This window comes from Rattus norvegicus, chromosome 5 (assembly GCF_021556685.1).
Source record: "Rattus norvegicus strain SHRSP/BbbUtx chromosome 5, alternate assembly SHRSP_T2T, whole genome shotgun sequence".
Lineage (NCBI taxonomy): Eukaryota > Metazoa > Chordata > Mammalia > Rodentia > Muridae > Rattus > Rattus norvegicus.
This window is the reverse complement of record NC_141538.1, coordinates 120,388,012-120,407,014: the sequence shown is the minus strand read 5'-3', so window position 1 is coordinate 120,407,014 and position 19,003 is coordinate 120,388,012. Positions and strand designations below refer to the sequence as shown.

The window sequence follows — 19,003 nt, the reverse complement described above, 5'->3', positions numbered from 1 at the left end:
AATTATACCTAAGCACTACAGAGTACACATTCTTCTCAGAAGCCCATACAATTTTCACTAAAATAGACCACATATTGGGACATGAAACATGTCTCAATAAATACAGGAAAATTAAGATAAATCCTGGTATTTTATCTGGTCACAATGCAATATTGTCAACAGCAATAGAAATTCCAGAACATACATTGTTTATGGAGATTGACCAATACAGTATTGAGTGGATCATAAAAGAAATTTCTACAACTGAATGGAAGTTAAAGAAGAAACCTGCCAAACTCCATGGGATACAGTAAAAGTGACCCTGAGAGGGACATTTACAATTTTAAGTGTCCACATCATAAATCCAGACAAACAACTGGATGACCTTGGACAAACAAAAACTTTCAAACAACACCCAGAAGTAGACAAATAGAGCTAATCAGGATCAGACCAAAAAAATTAAGAAATAAAAATATAAAAAAAGAGAAGAATCAATGTAATATAGTTAGTTCTTTGAAAAGATTAATACAGCTGACAAACTATTACCAAGTTTACCCAAAGAGAAAGAAAACCAAAGCTTGTAAAATTAGAGATGATAAGAGAGGCATTAAACAGACATCAGTGACATCAAAAGACTTCAAAAATCTATGTTCTAATAAATTAGAAAGCCTAAAAGATTTTATTTTTTTAAAGATTAATTTTATGTGTATGTGTGTTTTGCATGTATGCACGTGTACCACATGTGTGCTTGTGTCTGGAGGCCAGGAGAGGTTGTTGGATCCTGTCAATCTGGAGTTACAGATAGTTATCACCTGCATGTGGGTGCTGGGAACTCAACCCAGGTCTTCTGCAAGTGCAACAAGTACTCCTAACCGATGAGACATGGGTAAATTTCTTAATGCAGATGACCTACCAAAGCTAAACAAAAAGAGATTAATTTTTGAGAACAGGTTAATCACAGCAACACGATTGAAACTGCAATAAATCTTCCAACTAAAAGGAAGCTGAGAGATGGACTCCCTACAGAACTTCACCATGCCTTTAAAGAACCAAAATAGATGCTTCTCAAACTCTTCAATCAAATAGAAAAGGGGAAAGGCTTCCAAGCGTTCAGTAATACACGGATACCTAAATCAGATAACACAGAGAGAGAGAGACAGAGAGAGAGACAGAGAGAGAGAGAGAGAGAGAGAGAGAGAAAGAGAGAGAGAGGGAGACAGAGAGAGACAGAGAGAAACAGAGAGAGACAGAGACAGAGAGACAGAGACAGAGAGACAGAGAGACAGAGAGAGACAGACAGAGAGAGAGACAGAGAGAGAGAATGGTAATCTGATGAATGTAGATGCAGAAAATCTCAAACAAATACTTGAAAACCAAATTCAAGAAGATATCAAGTCAGCTGCGTCCCAAAAATGCAGAGATAGTTCAAGACATGTAAAAGCATAAATGGACTCAAGGACAGAACCACATAATAATCTCACTAGATGAAGAAGAGCCTTTGATAAAATCTAACATCCACTGCAAATATAGTCTTGGCGAGACCAGGAATGAAGGGAATACATCTCAACATAACCAAGTCAAAACACAAGGCCATGCCCAACAGCATACATACCAAACAGAAGAAGGAGCACCATCTCCACTAAACTAGGAACAAAGCCCTTACCATGTGACCCAGAAATCTCATCTCTAGCTATCTATGAGAGAAATGAAAACCTGTTTCTATAAAAACCTTACAGGCATGCTTACATTATTAATGTAATGTAATATAAACATCTATTAATGATTCCCTTAAAAAACTGGAAACAAACCAGCAGATAAATGAATATATACACAGTGGTACAACTATAAAATATCATTAAACTATTAATTTTATATTTATCTGTCTGTCTGCTACCTATCCGTCTCATTTTTTCATGAAACTTTAGTCCTTTAGTCAACCTAGAAGAATGAAAGTTATGGTATAACAACTTTTAAGAGTCTGAAATAGGGGTTGGGGATTTAGCTCAGTGGTAGAGCGCTTGCCTAGCAAGTGCAAAGCCCTGGGTTCGGTCCCCAGCTCCGAAAAAAAAGAAAAAAAAAAGAGTCTGAAATATGGCCAACAAGATATAAAGGTATTTGCCATTGAGCCTGATGACCCAAGTTCAGTTACCAAGATCCACAGGGCAAGAGAGACTGACTCCCAAAACTAGTATTATGGTTGGTTCCCTGTCCCTCTCTCCCCTAAGATGTAATAATATTAAAATATCTGAAACAAAAACCCTACAGGAAAAGAAAGATATTAAAATAGAAGCTCAAAATCGGGAACACATTCTCCTAGGCTGAGAAAAAGACTAAGGTTTCATGAAAAATGAGGCATTTAAAAATGTATGTTAGAGGTTCCGCCTGTAATAGTTGTTCACAATCTATCGTCTCTGATAGGCTATGTGAGGTGAGGGCTGAAATAATGTCTGACTTATTCACCTCTGCATAAGCAGTACCTAACCTGGTAAGTACAAGATTAATTGACCTATTCCATATTATATCAATAGTCAGAGATACGGTAACAGAGAGCTCTAGGGAAGGTGAAAAATGACAAGAATCACCTTAGGTTTCCATTCCCCACCCTTTCTAAAGCTTTCCTATCCCATCACGGTCAGTTAAGTTATAGCTTGTGCTCCTGACTTTTCACATGTATTGCATGAATTTTCCTTGGGGAAATTAACAAGGCCTTACTTACCCCAGATAGGCCACCTATGACAGACCAATATGTGATAACAAGGAAGCCCAATAGTTTTGAAGCTTATTTGCAGGGCCTGGGTGAGGGGTTACTCACAGGAACATACCAAAAGGTTTCACCCCAGCATGAATGATAACACCACCAGAGCTGCATAGATGCCAAACTCTGCTTAAATAACCTTCCACCTTCTATAGACTTCAGCAGGCACAGGAGGGCATGCCAAGAGCTCGGAGGAAGTCTGATGACCCTCCCGTCCTAGTTAGGGCAGGTTCTGTTACCACGATGAACACCATGATCAAAACAACTAGAGTAGGAAAGGGTTTATTTCATCTTACATTTCCAGGTAATTACAAGTCCACCGCTGAGAACAATCGAGGGCGGGCAGAGATCACGGACGAATGCTGCTTGCTGCCTTTCTCTAGCTTGCTCAGCCTGCTTTCTTATACCAACACCAACACTCCCCCAAGTGATCTGGGCCCTCCCACATCAACCATTAATCAAGAAAATGCCCTGCCACACTGCCTACTTCTCCACCATTCAACCTAAATGAAGAAAGGCTGAAAATTAGGTTTAAATTTTAGTTAGTAAAGAAATCTTCCTGTATTTATCTTTCAGAAGCCTATGTCGTTTTCTTGCACTTGAGATGGAAACATACAATTCCATGTATTCTCACGATGTACCAATGAAGGGCGCATTGCTTAGGTCTATTTCCATGATTCTTTCTTTCTTTTCAAATCCCCACTGCTCACATCCTCTAAGGGTCTTTGGGATGATGGTCACATCTGGAAGAGTAGCTGAGAAGGGCCAGTTTGGAGTGGCCATATTTGCAGAAAGACCAGGTAGCAGGGAGGTGAGCTACTACTGAACTTACCCCACTTAGAAGATGGTACTTCGGCTAGCCTTCAACTTAATCTGGTGGATCTTGTACTTGATTGTAAAGGACAATAAAATAAGAACTGTGTATAAAATACTAGATAACTGTGAATTACATCTAAAAGAAATAGGAAACATAGCTTAATTTTGAAGAATGAAACAATATCCAGGTCCTTTATAATGTATATGGTGCTATCTTTAATATTGTTATTTTGAGAACTATGTAAAGTAAAAGGATTCTCCTTTCCCTGTGTTTTTGTGGTTCTAGAGATCAAAGCCAGGATCATGCACACTAAGTAAGCTGTAGCCGCAGTCCTGGAGTGCCTATGCAAAAGGCCACACTGACTTTGGTTACAAATAAAGGCAGCTTATGAGAATTAAGGCTAACTGTTCTTGATATCCTTAGACAGAACAGCTATGGTTAGCAAATACAGATGTTCCAAAGCAGGCCAAGGCTTGCTTCCTTAGACTGGGCAACTATTACTACCTTCTGGACCTTAAATTCTCTGCCTACACAGACCCTACTTACTTCTTTTAAATCAGCACATTCATTTACCTTATTTTCCTCAAGCCATGATGTATGTAGTTCCTTCTTTTCCTGAGGATTTAAGCAGGCTAGATAGCAACAGTCAAGATTTTACACCAAATAAAGCTAGCAGGGATATATATATATCTTATAACTACAGTCATAAGGAACTGAAAGTCAGTACTTTTTTAAGAGGAGAAGACTTGGTATTCATTTTAGCAGTAACTGTTTTCCATGCATTTTCCATTCAGACAAAGCACACAGTTCACCAGAGGAGCCTTGTTAGAAATCATAAAGAGCTTACCAGAGTTGAAAACTCCCCCTCCCCCAACCCCTGCCCCCACTTCTAATATGCACTCACCCCCTAGTGGCTATAATCAGAAATACAGTTCTATTTTTCTGGTTTATACCCAAGATAGGATTAAATGTAGCATATTCAGTTTCTGCTGTATATTTAACCTACACAAAAATAAATATAAGAAAAGGCTACTAGCTTAAAAAAACAAAAACTTTGTCTATGCCAATATTAATAGAAAATCAGGAAGTGATTAAGTATAGTAATTTAAGGCCTTCTTAAGGTAGTATCTGAAACCTAACAAATTAGTTTTAAAATATCAGAACTGTAGAATGTTAAAAGTTAGAAAGAAAAAGAAAATTTAACTGAGATGGAACTGCTAGGATAGTGAGCTCCTACCCCAGTCGCCACAGCTCCAGCAGAGCAGAGGTTTTGTGAGACAGGTCCTGCTCCATTGCTCTGTGGTCTCTTTCCTGAGTCTCCACGTTCGTGAGACAATACTTCATGAGACCAATTATCTGATTATAAACCCCTATACTACTTTAGACAAATGTAACAACTTTGTCATATGTTTTTAGTACCATACACAATTTTCTGTAACTCAGTATGAGGTGACATGAGATATATGGCCACAGCTGTTGAATTTGTAAAGCATTTGACAATAAACAAACTACTTTTAATGAGACATCCATTTGAAGAGTTCAAACAGTAAGGTAACGTAACCATTTTTTTTTTCTTTTTTCCGGAGCTGGGGACCGAACCCGTAACCATTTTACATATATAAATTAATGGTCCAAACTCCAAGTAACATTTAAACTGTGTGCTGGCATGTAGAAGACAAAATAATAGGATCTGACAATGGTACTCATATTTCCAAGCTGACACTGGCCAGTACTCTGTTAATGACAGTTTTTAATTGCTTGTTGTCATTTTTCATGCCCTTAACTGCTACACAGGCCTAACTTTAACCATTCCAGTGGACCCTCTGTGAAGAGCAGCCAGTGGGAAACCTGCTGTTGGGTCAAAATATCCCTGCAAATGCCATCAGGTTTAGCTTCCTATCACACAAAATAGGTTTCTTCAATTCCACTTTACCTTTTTAATAAATAGATCTTAAATAGCTGGTTTTGTATTTATATTGTCTTTTAGTATTTATAAGACAAACCAAAAGTTTTTGAAGAAGTCATTGAATATTATTTTTTAAAATCCTATCTATAGTTTTCTTTTCATTAAAAAATAAAAAAGTACTATGTTTCCCACTCAATTAACAAGACACTCACATACTTTTAAAACACTATTTGTATTTTAATAATAAAATATATAACATGGACATAAAATATAAATGCATAGAAATGAAACAGATTATTAAGTATACCAGTTACATGGAAAAGCATGTAGTTAATAAATAAAATATTTGATCTAAAATACTTCTTAGCTTGATAGCTCCAAATGGAATTCTTTAAGATACAAGAGAATACACACAACAATATATCCATTCTTGTTCCTCATTCAGGGGCATTACATGTTGACAAACCTGCATATAAAAACAGAAAGCTTTTATTTTTTGATAATTTATTGTTATTTGCTAATCTTCAATATGACATTTCTAGGCATAGTATAATAAAAAAAAATATAGTGAAACTAGGCGTGGTGGAGCACACCTTTAATGCAAACATTCAAGAGACAGAGACAGGCATATATGTGTGAGTTCATGGGAAATTTGTTCTACACAGCAAGTTCTAGGTCAGTCAGGGTTCCCCGGTGAGACTGTTGTCTCAGCAAAGGAAAAAAATCTCTGTGTGCACATGTGTACACATGTTCATGTGGGTGAACATGCATGCATGTACATATGTGGAAGGAAGAGGTCAAGCTCAATGATCATTCCTCAGACACTACCCACCTCAGGGAACCTGCCCCCGATGACCAGGCTAGACTGTCTGGCCTGTTTCTCTCCCTAGAACTAGGGTTCCATACTGGGTTCCACCATGCCTGGCTTACAGGGCTCTGAGGATGCACAGCAAGAACTTCACTCACTGAGTTACCCTGCAGTCCATCTCCTAAGTCTTCATGGAGAAACTTAAGAATAAGCTATTTTTACTCTTTACCTTTAAATCACTCAAGAAGGTTGTGGAATTTCACAGAAAACATGGGGGAGGGTGTAAAAAATACACTAGTGAGCCTTTACTATGTTCCTTCACCAGACCCTGGCAGTCTGCTGATCCATTCTTGCTTTCAATTTGTGACCTCATCAGAAAGACAGAGTCTGCTATACTAAGCTTATAGCTATTTCTGGCTCTTGACTTAGTTGCTTACCTAAAACTTAGAGGTGTTTCACTTCTCAGGTAATGTTGAACAATACTAATAGTGTAGATAAGCACAGTTTGAGTTATTAAAATAACTTATTAGTCATAATATTTGACATTTCTTCATATGATGTTTAAAAGTGCTTTCATGTATATAATGTTATTTTTATCTTTATACTAACTTTGTGAAGGACTTACCTAACCTAGTGACATTACTTTAATTTTACCCTTAAACTGGACAGAGCTGGCAGATGGCTCAGCTGACAGAAGTGCCTGCCCCTGAACTGGATCCTTGAACACACATGGTTTCCTCACAACTGTCCTCCAACTCTGACATGCATTCGGTGGCATGAATGTGCATGGATGCATCTACATGTGCACACACACCATGTAAAACAAAATTTAAAACAAACTAGAACAGAGAAGGTTAAAGACTATCCCATAGTCACTCAAACAGTGACAAGACTGAATTAAAAGGAAAGTCTCTGTCAGACACAGTGGAACTTAGATCAGGAATTTAAAATCAGTCTTGGCCACGATGTGAGTCTGAGGCCAGCCTGGGTTAAATGAGAGAAGAGTCCAAAACTAACTAACATAAATCCTCCTGCAGAAGAAATGGGGTATTTGGTGCTAGGAATGTCGTGTTTAAGTAACTTTCAACCTCATTTCATGCCACATGCTTATTGATTGCACTGAGAGTAAATGATTTCTTTCCAACAGCATTAGTTAGAGAGTAACATTTACCATTGTAGATCTTGGTGCCACTTCTACTGCAAAGATGTTGAGTCCTCTGTTGTTGACACAGTTTTTACTCAGTTCATTGTTGATGTGAATAATCACTTTGTCATCTGACTGTGGAAAATTTAAAGTCTTTAGTTTTGAAAAATAAATACAGATATAAACCTGAGAATAAGACCAGAGCCTCCATTTCTAGAATCCAGTCCATTACAAATTCACACCCGCTGGCTCAGTGCCATGGGCTTCCTTCTAAATGACTGACCTCCAATGACATCAGCAGCTTTCTTTCAAATGAGTTTTAATTTTGATTTTCCCTTTGATTTTTCATTCCCAGACCACTGTGGACAGTAAGAGCAAGTTACCTCATCCTTGGCTTATTATAGCAACAATGTCTGTCTTCCACCTCTATTTTTCTAGCATCCATTTCACTTGGATCCCACCTTCCAACTAAGGTGCCTGAAACATCATGTCATTGAGATCCTCTCTGCTCTACCATTGTTTCTGACCTTCCTAATGATCCTTTGTGCTGTCCCTTCCCCATGTTTCTTCTTTGGTTTGCCTTACTTCTAAAGGTTGCCTCTCAGTATATCGAAACCGCAGATAAAGCTGAAATCCTACTCTACCACTCTCTTTCCCCTCATCACACATCGTCCCCAAGTTCTACTGCCTAAACCCCTGCAAGAGACAAGGGTAGGCTAAAACTACATGCACTATGCGATGGCTTAATATTTACTTATTCGCTGGTCTCTCTGAGGGCCTTTCTAAGTATCTCAACTTGAAATCAGAGAGTATATTTCATACTTCCTAATAATGGTCTTGCTGTGTAACAATCTAATAGATTTAAAAAATAAAATCTTTTATAGAAACAAAAATTATATCCTTATTTTGTACCTAAGTTATGCTGATTCTTCACTAATCTCCAAATTGTAACTTTCATATTTTAAAATAAAAACTATGGTCTTGAGTTATTATAAATAACATAATAGTATAATGCCAAGTTTGATTTATATACACTAAAAAGAATAATTGTCCATTATAAATATTAAAAATATAGTATGACATTTGGCTGCAATGTAAGAAGGAAGATAACATTAGTATTAAACTGTACACTAAAATAAGGAAAAGCGCCTCACAATCAATACCTCATTTTCAAGCAGCAATGATCATGCCTTGGAAAATCGCACTGGCTATGACCCTGGCAGTGTGTAAAGTTTATTTTCAGTACCTTATTTTCAATAATTGATGTTATCCATGAGTCTTGATTGCAAGTGTGCACGACTATATTCTCATAGCCATCCATGACTTTAGCATTGCTTCTATCAAGGACAGATTTGCAAATGGCCCTCTCAAGCTGCCCACTGCATGCCTCCATATGCACAGCTTTAATCCTTGGCTTGCACCTTTCTGCATAGACATTGATGACAAACGGGCATGCCTGATGGGGGAAACAAACACAATCTTGAATTAGCCTCCTGGTAAAATTTTAAACAAACAGACTTACTATAAATGCTTACCATATCACTTAAACTTCATTTGGCCAGTGGGGAGAAGTGCTTGCCACCAAGCCTGACACTGAGACAGAAGCTTAACATCGTGGCCTTAAAATATTTATTTTATTTAGCATAAAATAAATAAAAGCAAGCATGATAATATGTGTGGACCAACCATGCCTGCCCAGCACTGTTCTCTTAGTAAGCGACAGACCTCGACTTATCCTTCCTTAGTTAGAGTGGCAGTCTCATCATCTGTGCTGGGGAGGGGGTTGTGACAGTCTCATCTATGCTGGGGGTGTGGTAGTCTTATTTGTGCTGGGGAGGTTTTTTTGTCAACTTGACACAAAGTCTAGGTTTATCTGGGAAGAGAAAAAGTCAAATGACAAAATGCCTCTATCACATGGGCCTGTGAACAAGTGTGTGGGACATTTTCTTGATTAATAATTGATGTGGGGGTGCTCGGTCAATTGTGGGTGGTGCTACTCCTTGGGCAGATGATCCTAGGATATATAAGAAAGCAGGCTGAGAAGGGCCCAAGTGAGGACACCCCAATCCCACTTGGGAGGAAGAAGGAAGAAATCACAAGAGGGGAGGGAGGGAGGGAGGGAGGGACCTGAGTGAGAAAAGGGGCAGGGAAGGGAAGAGGGGAACATGATCAGGTATTGGATGGGGGAAGCCCCCGAGGGCCAGCAGAAAGAATGGAAACAGGAAACCTCAGGTGGTGGGAGGTAGGGGGACCCTCCAGAATGTACCAGAGACCTGAGAGGTGAGAGAGGGGGATGTTAGATGAAATACCTTACAGTGGAAAGAGAGAACAGGGCTTCAAGTGAGGGATGGGGTTGCTTTCCCACAGTAAAAACTCTGACCCATAATTGTTCCTGTCTGAAAGACCTGCAGGGACAAGAATGGAGATGAGCCTGAGGAAAAGGAGGTCCAGCAACAGGCCCAAAATGGGATCCAGCTCAGTGCGGGGCCCCAAGGCCTGACATTATTACTGAGGTTATGGAGTGCTCACAAAAAGGGATCTATCAGGACTGCTCTCCGATAGATCCAACAAGCAGCTGGAAGAGTTAGGTGCTGATATTTATACCCAACCAATGGTCAGAAGCTGCTGACCCTGTGGTTGAATTGGGTGGGGAGAAGCTGGAAGAAGCTGAGGAGGAGGGCCAGCACCCTGAGCTCTCTCAGACCCTGGACCACCAACCACCAACCAGGCAGCAGACGCCCGCTGAGATGAGCCCACACACAGCAGAGGGCGGCCGGGTCTGGGCTCAGTCAGAGAGGGTGCACCTAAGCCTCAGGAGACTGGAGGGTGGGAGGAGGTGTGGGATGGGCAGTAGTCAGAGGGTAGACCAGGAGGGGATAAGATCTGGAGTGTGAAAAAGGCATGATGATGGAATAAGACAGGAAGATAAATTACAATATGGAAAACCAATAGTATTTGGAAAATTTTGATCAAAATTCACACATAAAGTGATCACTGATTGGATCTTTTAGATCATAGTTTTAAGGTTAAATCATGTACTTCTGTATCTTTCCAGTTAACAAAATTCTTCCTGACAGGATGCTCATTGGCCTTTTTCATTCTATTTAAATGTATGGAATGACAAAAGCTTTCTTCTAGCTTATGCATAATTGTGTTGTTGTTGTTGTCTCTAACGGCGAGGTTTCATTTTACCAACTCCTATCTCAAAACTTGAAAACTGACTGGTTCTCACTATGCATGGTGACCACTGTCACCTGGTACACTTGCTTACATTCTTTCACACATGTGACTCAGAAAACATAGAAATAAACTCTATCACTTAAAGAAAAGAGAAAAATCAGTTTAAAATGGGGGGAGGGGCAATGAAGTTTTGTGAGTTGATTTTGTATCCAGGTACTTTGCTGAAGGTCTTTATCAGCTGTGTGTGTTTCGTGGTGGAATTTTTGTGGTCACTTTATATTATCTCACCTGCAAATAAAGGTACTTTGACTTCTTTTCCAGAGAGAGAGAGAGAGAGAGAGAGAGAGAGAGAGAGAGAGAGAGAGAGAGAAGAAAGCAGGCTGAGCAAAGCACGGAGAGCAAGCAATAGACAGCACCCCTCCATGGCCTCTGCTTCAGTTCCTGCCCTGACTTCCCATCATGATGTACAAGTTGTAAATACGCCCTTTCCTCCCCTGGTTGCTTTTGGTCATGGTTTTTGTCCAACAATGGAAAGCACACCAGGACACCATCCTCTGACAGTTCTGCTGCGGGTGTTTTCTCCTGTTAAATATTTTCTATTTAAATGGCATACATTACCATGCCCAGTTTATATGGTTTGGGGAGTTGTACTCAGGGCTTTGTGTACTCTAGGCAATCACTCTTACCAACTAAGTGCCATCCTCAGCCCCTGTCTATTAAGTTTCAAATAGTGGGAATATAATATCTATTTGATGTTATAAATAAAATTTAAGTCAAATAAAAATTTACCTTATAAGTCTTTCAAAGGTAAGTATTAATAAATGGTTTCAAATGTTTTCAAATTGTTTTTCTGATTTTAAATTTCTATCACATGAAAACATGTATAGTAGAATACTGATTAAACACTAAAAGTAGCTTTTACAACCATGGTTCAAATGTAAAATTCACAAAATATTAGGTTAAAGAGGGATATTTAAAAATTACAGAGGGCCAGAGAAGTGGTTCAGCAATTAAGAGCACTGACTGCTCTTTCAGAGGTCCTGAGTTCAATCCCAGCAAGTACATGGTGGCTTACAACCATCTGTCATGGGATCTGATGCTCAGTTCTGGTGTGTCTGAAGACGGTGACAGTGTACTCATATATACAAAATAAATTAATAAAATGAGGTACTTAAAGAGGGAGAAGGGAGGGAGGGGGAGAGAGAGAGAGAGCGAGAGAGAGCGAGAGAGAGAGCACTCAGAAAGTACACTTCTGAGGAATATTGAATGATATAAAAAACATGGATTTAGTCAAAGTACTTACATTTTACATCTGTTATTTCTAGTATTACCCCTTTAAGTGACTGAAGTGGGAGCTGGAGAGATGGCTCAGCAGTTAAGAGCATGGGTTGCTCTTCAGAGGACATGGATTCATTTCCCAGCACCCACACCGTAGCTCACCATCATCTGTGACTCAGGTGCCAAGGGGTCTGACACCTTCTTCTGACGTCTATTGACACAAGGTATGTATGTGGTACACAATCATACATGCAATCAAAGCATTTGTACATATAAAATAAGTAATAAAAAGGTGACTGATGTATGAGAAAATGAGTACCAGGTTAAGAGTATAAAGAAATCTTATTATTTAGTTGGTATGTGGCTTGAGCTCAAACTCTTAAATCCTGTATTTTAAACATGATACAGAATTTAAGAAGGTCTAATTTCCCTCCTCCTTTGGACTTACAGTATTATCTAGCTTTGTACCTGCTGTGTTAACAGTCATTGTGCTACTGACTAGCACATCACACACAAAATACTTTAGATAGTCAGCCACTGTTTCCAGTGTCTTATAAACATTAACCCAAGAAGCACTATATAAAACGAAAACAAAAACAAAACAAACAAACAAAAAAAACCAAAACAAAACTAAGCATTCCCAACTCTCTGTAGACACTTATTCTCAGAGATCTTCTTTCTCTTAGGATGAAGTTCCTCTATAAATAAGATTTTGACAATTCAAGCACCCATCTCCAATTTAAAATAGGTTGGTGGCCTGAACCTGGGAAAGTGGGGCCTAAAAATGAGGCACACTAAAGCCTCATGCACAAGCCAACTTTACTCAAAGCATCAGCCAATTTAATCTTTGAGAGTTAAGAATCACATGAGTAAGACATTCAATCAATAGGACAAACCGCTCGTGGCAAAAACGTGTTTTTCCATAGAGGCATACAGTACTCAGCCGTAATAAATAATCTAAGGTAAACTCACTCCTATCGGCTACACCTGAGTGGGACACAAAAGCACATTCCAAGAACAATTCCATATTTTTTGAAGAAACTGAGGTCACAAGACTCTTGTTTTGTTTTCTTGGAGTTTTCTCACAACCACTCAGAATTCTCCTCATACAACTCCATTCTTAGACAGTGTTCCAGCAAAAATAAGTACATTTGGGTTACTAATTTCCCTCTTCACTCAAGGTTCAAACCGTTTTGTCTCTGACTAATCATAGTTGAGAGTAAGTCCATTTCGGTAAAGAACATGCTTCAGAAAGTACTGGAGACACACCTGGAATGTGCCGGGATTCACCTTACACTGGTGAAGTTCAAGGACTTGAGTGTCTAAGTTTAAAAGTCATGGATTAGGAGACTGTTCAAGGGCAGATACCATGAAAACCAAGGCCACTGTCAGCATTGGAGTACTCTACCTCTGTCAGCTCCAGAGCCGTATTGTAGCCCATGGAATGTAGAGTCACCCACAGGTCAAGAGGGTCTCCTTCTCGGTCATTTGCTTCCATTAGATGCAAGTCCATAAAGCCCTGTCTTGTTAATTCATTCTTCTTTGTGTCAAAGTTTTCTGTAAACACAAACATCATTTCTTCCACACATTATTCAAAAGTCCACGTGTTTAATGTCTATACTAAGTATAAACTTTCAGTTGTCAGCAGTAACAAGAAAATTAAAAATCCCACAAACTTGCTTCCTTTTCTAATTTCTCACAGCTCAACACAGAGGAAACTGTACTTTTTCCAACCTGACCACTCATAAGAATTTATATTTCATATGCCCCTTTAGGCCCACCAGAACCTGTATGAACTTGATATAAATAAATCCCATACTATTGGAGTTGAGAAAGGGAGAACCGAAAGGGTAAGGCTTAAGAAATCTACTACTAAAAGTATAGTTTCTCTAACAAATTGTTGGCAGGTCCTTGAAAAACTGTTGGATAATGAAAACCTGCATTTCCCAAGGGAAGTCTAATTATGCTTATTTAACATTATTTGTGAGTTAAAAACTAAACTTACCAGTATCTAGACATACGTACATACATACACACACACACATATACATACATACATATATATGTCTATGTGTTTAATAGTTCCTATCTATTCACCTATGTATCATATGCTTGTCTTGAAATGAATCTATGGATAATACATAGTATCAATGGGTTATATTTTGGCAACTTCCTACAAGAAAGATTGCAGGCCTCCCATCTGTATATACTCTGTGGAAATGAGACAGCACCTCTTTTCAATGCATTATTATAAGAAAACGAAAGATATACCAGTATTTTAAAATGTTTTCTAATTGATTCACAGGATTTTTATGGAAAATTATCCAAATTAAATCGTAGAGAACAATAGTAATGTACTATTTAGTAAAGATAAAAATTAATATTTGATATGCATTACAAAGAAAGTATTAAAGAAAATGTGTTTTTAATACTATACTATGTGGGCCAACAATAACTTGACATTTAAAACTTAAAATTCTTTTTTTTTCTTTTTTTTTTTTGAGATTATATTTGTGCTTTTCTTTCTTTTTTTTTAATTTTTTTTTAATTTATTTAATACGTAATAATAATTCTTTGGTTTCCCGGTAAACATCCCCCTCCCCCCTCCCCTTCCTTATGGGTGTTCCCCTCCCAACCATCCTCCCACTGCCGCCCTCCCCCCCACAGTCTAGTTCACTGGGGGTTCAGTCTTAGCAGGACCCAGGGCTTCCCCTTCCACTGGTGCTCTTACTAGGATATTCATTGCTACCTATGAGGTCAGAGTCCAGGATCAGTCCATGCATAGTCTTTAGGTAGTGGCTTAGTCCCTGGAAGCTCTGGTTGCTTGGCATTGTTGTACATATGGGGGGTCTCGAGCCCCTTCAAGCTCTTCCAGTTCTTTCTCTGATTCCTTCAACGGGGGTCCTATTCTCAGTTTAGTGGTTTGCTGCTGGCATTCGCCTCTGTATTTGCTGTATTCTGGCTGTGTCTCTCAGGAGAGATCTACATCCGGCTCCTGTCGGTCTGCACTTCTTTGCTTCATCCATCTTGTCTAATTGGGTGGCTGTATATGTATGGGCCACATGTGGGGCAGGCTCTGAATGGGAGTTTCTTCAGTCTCTGTTTTAATCTTTGCCTCTCTCTTCCCTGCCAAGGGTATTCTTGTTCCCCTTTTAGAGAAGGAGTGAAGCATTCACATTTTGATCATCCGTCTCGAGTTTCATTTGTTCTAGGCATCTTGGGTAATTCAAGCATTTGGGCTAATAGCCACTTATCAGTGAGTGCATACCATGTATGTCTTTCTGTGTTTGGGTTAGCTCACTCAGGATGATATTTTCCAGTTCCAACCATTTGCCTACGAATTTCATAAAGCCGTTGTTTTTGATAGCTGAGTAATATTCCATTGTGTAGATGTACCATATTTTCTGTATCCATTCCTCTGTTGAAGGGCATCTGGGTTCTTTCCAGCTTCTGGCTATTATAAATAAGGCTGCGATGAACATAGTGGAGCACGTGCCTTTTGTATATGTTGGGGCATCTTTTGGGTATATGCCCAAGAGAGGTATAGCTGGATCCTCAGGCAGTTCAATGTCCAATTTTCTGAGGAACCTCCAGACTGATTTCCAGAATGGTTGTACCAGTCTGCAATCCCACCAACAATGGAGGAGTGTTCCTCTTTCTCCGCATCCTCGCCAGCATCTGCTGTCCCCTGAGTTTTTGATCTTAGCCATTCTCACTGGTGTGAGGTGAAATCTCAGGGTTGTTTTGATTTGCATTTCCCTTATGACTAAAGATGTTGAACATTTCTTTAGGTGTTTCTCAGCCATTCGGCATTCCTCAGCTGTGAATTCTTTGTTTAGCTCTGAACCCCATTTTTTAATAGGGTTATTTGTCTCCCTGCGGTCTAACTTCTTGAGTTCTTTGTATATTTTGGATATAAGGCCTCTATCTGTTGTAGGATTGGTAAAGATCTTTTCCCAATCTGTTGGTTGCCGATTTGTCCTAACCACAGTGTCCTTTGCCTTACAGAAGCTTTGCAGTTTTATGAGATCCCATTTGTCGATTCTTGATCTTAGAGCATAAGCCATTGGTGTTTTGTTCAGGAAATTTTTTCCAGTGCCCATGTGTTCCAGATGCTTCCCTAGTTTTTCTTCTATAAGTAAAACTTAAAATTCTTAATCCTTATTAATTTTCAAATTTATTATAGGGTTGAGTATAAAGCTCAGTGGTAAAGCACTTCTCTAGCAGATATAGTCCTAGTTTTAACCCTTGGCCTACTAAAAGAAAACAGATTATACTATTAACCTGACTCCAAATCTTACATAAAGCTATAATTAAAAGTGGTATTAGTGAGAGAATTGAAAAATAGGTCAATGCAACAGAATATATCCATATTACTGGTAAGTAACAGAGGAGAGCGACAGAATGACTAAACAAGTTTTTTCAACAATGTCCCGAAACATGCTTATATCCGTAATAAATCTAGGCATAGACTTTAAACCTTTCACAAACAGTAACTTCAAAAGAGCCACAGATGAAACTGTACTACACAAAACTATAAGATTTCTACAAGATAACAGGAAAAAGGTCTAGTCTGACTTGTGTTTGGTGATGAAGTTTTTGGATACCATTTGAAAAGCGTACAAACCAAGCCACTGTGGTGAAACAGGACTATAATCCTCAAATTTGAAAGATAGAAGCATAAGGATTAGGAGTTCAAGGCTAGCCTTGACTGTGTAGCATGTTCAAGGCCAGCTACATGAGACCTTGACTCAAAAGACAATAGCAACACCACCACAAACATGTTCTACCTTACTTCTCTGCTGCTGTGATAAACACCATGACTAAGAGTGAGCTGGGGAGGAAAGAGTTCATTTTAGCTTATAGGTCACAGCCCATCATAAAAGGGAGCTAGGGCAGAAAGCCAAGACAGGAACCTAGAGGCTGGAGTTGTTGCTTACTGGCTTTCCCCCTGTTTCCGATTATCTGGCTTCCTTATAGAAGCCAAGCCCACAAACCCAAGGGGTGGCACTACCCACAGTGTGCTGGGCCCTCCTCCATCAATTAACAATCAGGAAAATGCCCCACGACATGCCCATAGGCCAATGTGATAGAAGTAATTCCTCAATTGAGGGCCCCTCTTTCCAGGTGTGTTGAAAACCTAGAGTAGCTGTCACAGCATACAAAACATGACCTAAGGAAGAATACAGTTTCTCAACAAGTTAAGTTCTGTGAATGATATTGCAAGAAGAATAAAAATATAAATAATTGACTGGGAGGAAATACTTGCAAAATATACATCTGATAAAAGATATGTATTTATAGCATACACAGCCTTCTTAGAACTCTATCATTTAAAAAAAGACAAAACTTAGGCAACAAAACCTAGACATGCTGGCACATTCCTACAATGCAAGCACCCAGTGCTGAGGCTGGAGGATGGTAAGCCCAGGGTCAGACTGGGTACCAGAAAGTTTAAGGTGAATTTTTATATCAAAAAGTCGGGCACTAACAAAGACATCATTAAAGAAGTTACAAATGGTGGAAAATAGATACAAAGATATCGAATGTCAAATGATATTAGGAGATTACAAACAATGAGATTCAACTACATACCTGTTTGAATGCCTAAAACCCAAAAATTTGATGGTTTTTTGGAGGTGACATGTGGCACGACAGGAATGCTAGTAATGATTGGTGAGAATCAAACCTGTCATACATCTGTAAAACACTTTCAAAGCTAAACACTGTCAGCATTCAGCCCAGGATTTACTGAGCCAAAATGTAAAGGAGTGGAAAGCTTGCTTGTTTACAACCCGGCACACAGGGTTGCCATATAGCAGCTGTATTCACAAACGTCCCAGATGGGAAGTCATAAGATCACCTTCAATAGGGGTGAAAGGTAAAAGTTTTAAAGTTGCCCCCCTAGACACAAAGTTTAGAGCAGAAAAAAAAAAAAAAAACAGGTTAGGCCCCAGAACTGTATGTTCCAAGAAGCCTCTCCTAGGGCTATAGAATAGATAATTACATTGGCCAGCTCAACAGCTTTCTCCTAGAAACTAGCTGACCATAAATCTTAGAGAACAATCTTGAGAAGCAGGAATCAACTTCTCCTAGGAACTAGCGGACCATGAAGTTAAACAATCTGAGAAGTAGGAGACAGCTTCTCCTAGGAAACAATCTTCGGGGACAGAGAGTTCTTCCTTGTGATTTTTCACTGTTATTCTACACACTTTCCAATGACGCCATCCCTGCCCCCTTGGGTTGTGGTTTCTCCCTTTAAATACCTCTTCTCCCAGCCTCTCGGGGTCGAACTCCACTGCCCCTGCGTGGGATACGAGTCTCGACCCCAGTGCACTGGTTGCTATCGATAAACCTCATGCGATTACAACAAGGACGGTCTTGTGTGAGTTCTTGGGGGGTCGCGTCATCCCAAGACTTGAGTGAGGGTCTCCCCACTCCGGGGGTCTTTCAGGGGAATAGAAAAATTCAAACTGTGACATGTTCATGTTTTGAATACAATGAACTATTATCCAGCAATAAAGAGATATGAACTATCAAACCATGAAACCTGGAAGAAAACATGCAATTTAGTCATACGACATTCCTTAAGAGGTAAAATTACATAGTAAAAAGATCAATTATTGTCCAAGGTTTGGGAGATGAATACGCAGGGAAACAAGTGGAGTGCAGGGGAGTCCTTTAGAGCACGGAAACCATTCTTTCTGCTACTGTGATAACTGTATTTGTGGGATTAAACAGTTGTCAAAACCAGCAACTGTACAAGGGAAGAGAAACTTAATAATAGTAAATAAGGAAGCAAGATGAACTCATGAATTCTAACAAGTGTCCCACACTAACAGGCATTGTTAGTGACAGGCAGAACCTAGTAGAGGGGGAGTGGGAAAGACGGATGCCCGCTGTCTCCAGATCCTACTAACTTTTCCAATCAATCTGAACCTCTTCCAAAGAGCAAATCTATTACAGAACAAAATAGAAACAAAAGTATTTTTAAAGCCAAAAAGATGCTGAGGTAATCTTACAACTAAATAATGTATTTTTATTATCAATAGGAATGAGTAAATATTGGCTATGCTGAGATAAACATTTCAGAACCTAAAAATTATGTGTGTGTATATGTATGTATGTATGTATGT

The 19,003-nt window shown here is 39.2% G+C and overlaps 1 protein-coding gene across 5 annotated transcripts in view; it reads right to left on the bottom strand.

The window, feature by feature from the left end:
* Nucleotides 1-5,670: 5,670 nt before the first annotated feature.
* Efcab7 (EF-hand calcium binding domain 7) overlaps nucleotides 5,671-19,003 on the bottom strand; it is a 50,756-nt gene continuing 37,423 nt past the window's right edge. For 4 of the 5 annotated variants that reach the window (XM_087549817.1, XM_087549816.1, XM_087549819.1 and 1 more), the window contains exons 11-14: nucleotides 13,276-13,424; nucleotides 8,656-8,865; nucleotides 7,437-7,544; nucleotides 5,671-5,923 (exon numbers count right to left, since the gene is read on the bottom strand). In XM_087549817.1, coding sequence (XP_087405943.1) covers nucleotides 5,849-5,923; nucleotides 7,437-7,544; nucleotides 8,656-8,865; nucleotides 13,276-13,424 — 542 coding nt within the window. In that variant the 3' untranslated portion in view covers nucleotides 5,671-5,848. The remainder of the gene's footprint in view (nucleotides 5,924-7,436; nucleotides 7,545-8,655; nucleotides 8,866-13,275; nucleotides 13,425-19,003) is intronic. The other variant, NM_001191866.1, reaches the window with a different exon arrangement.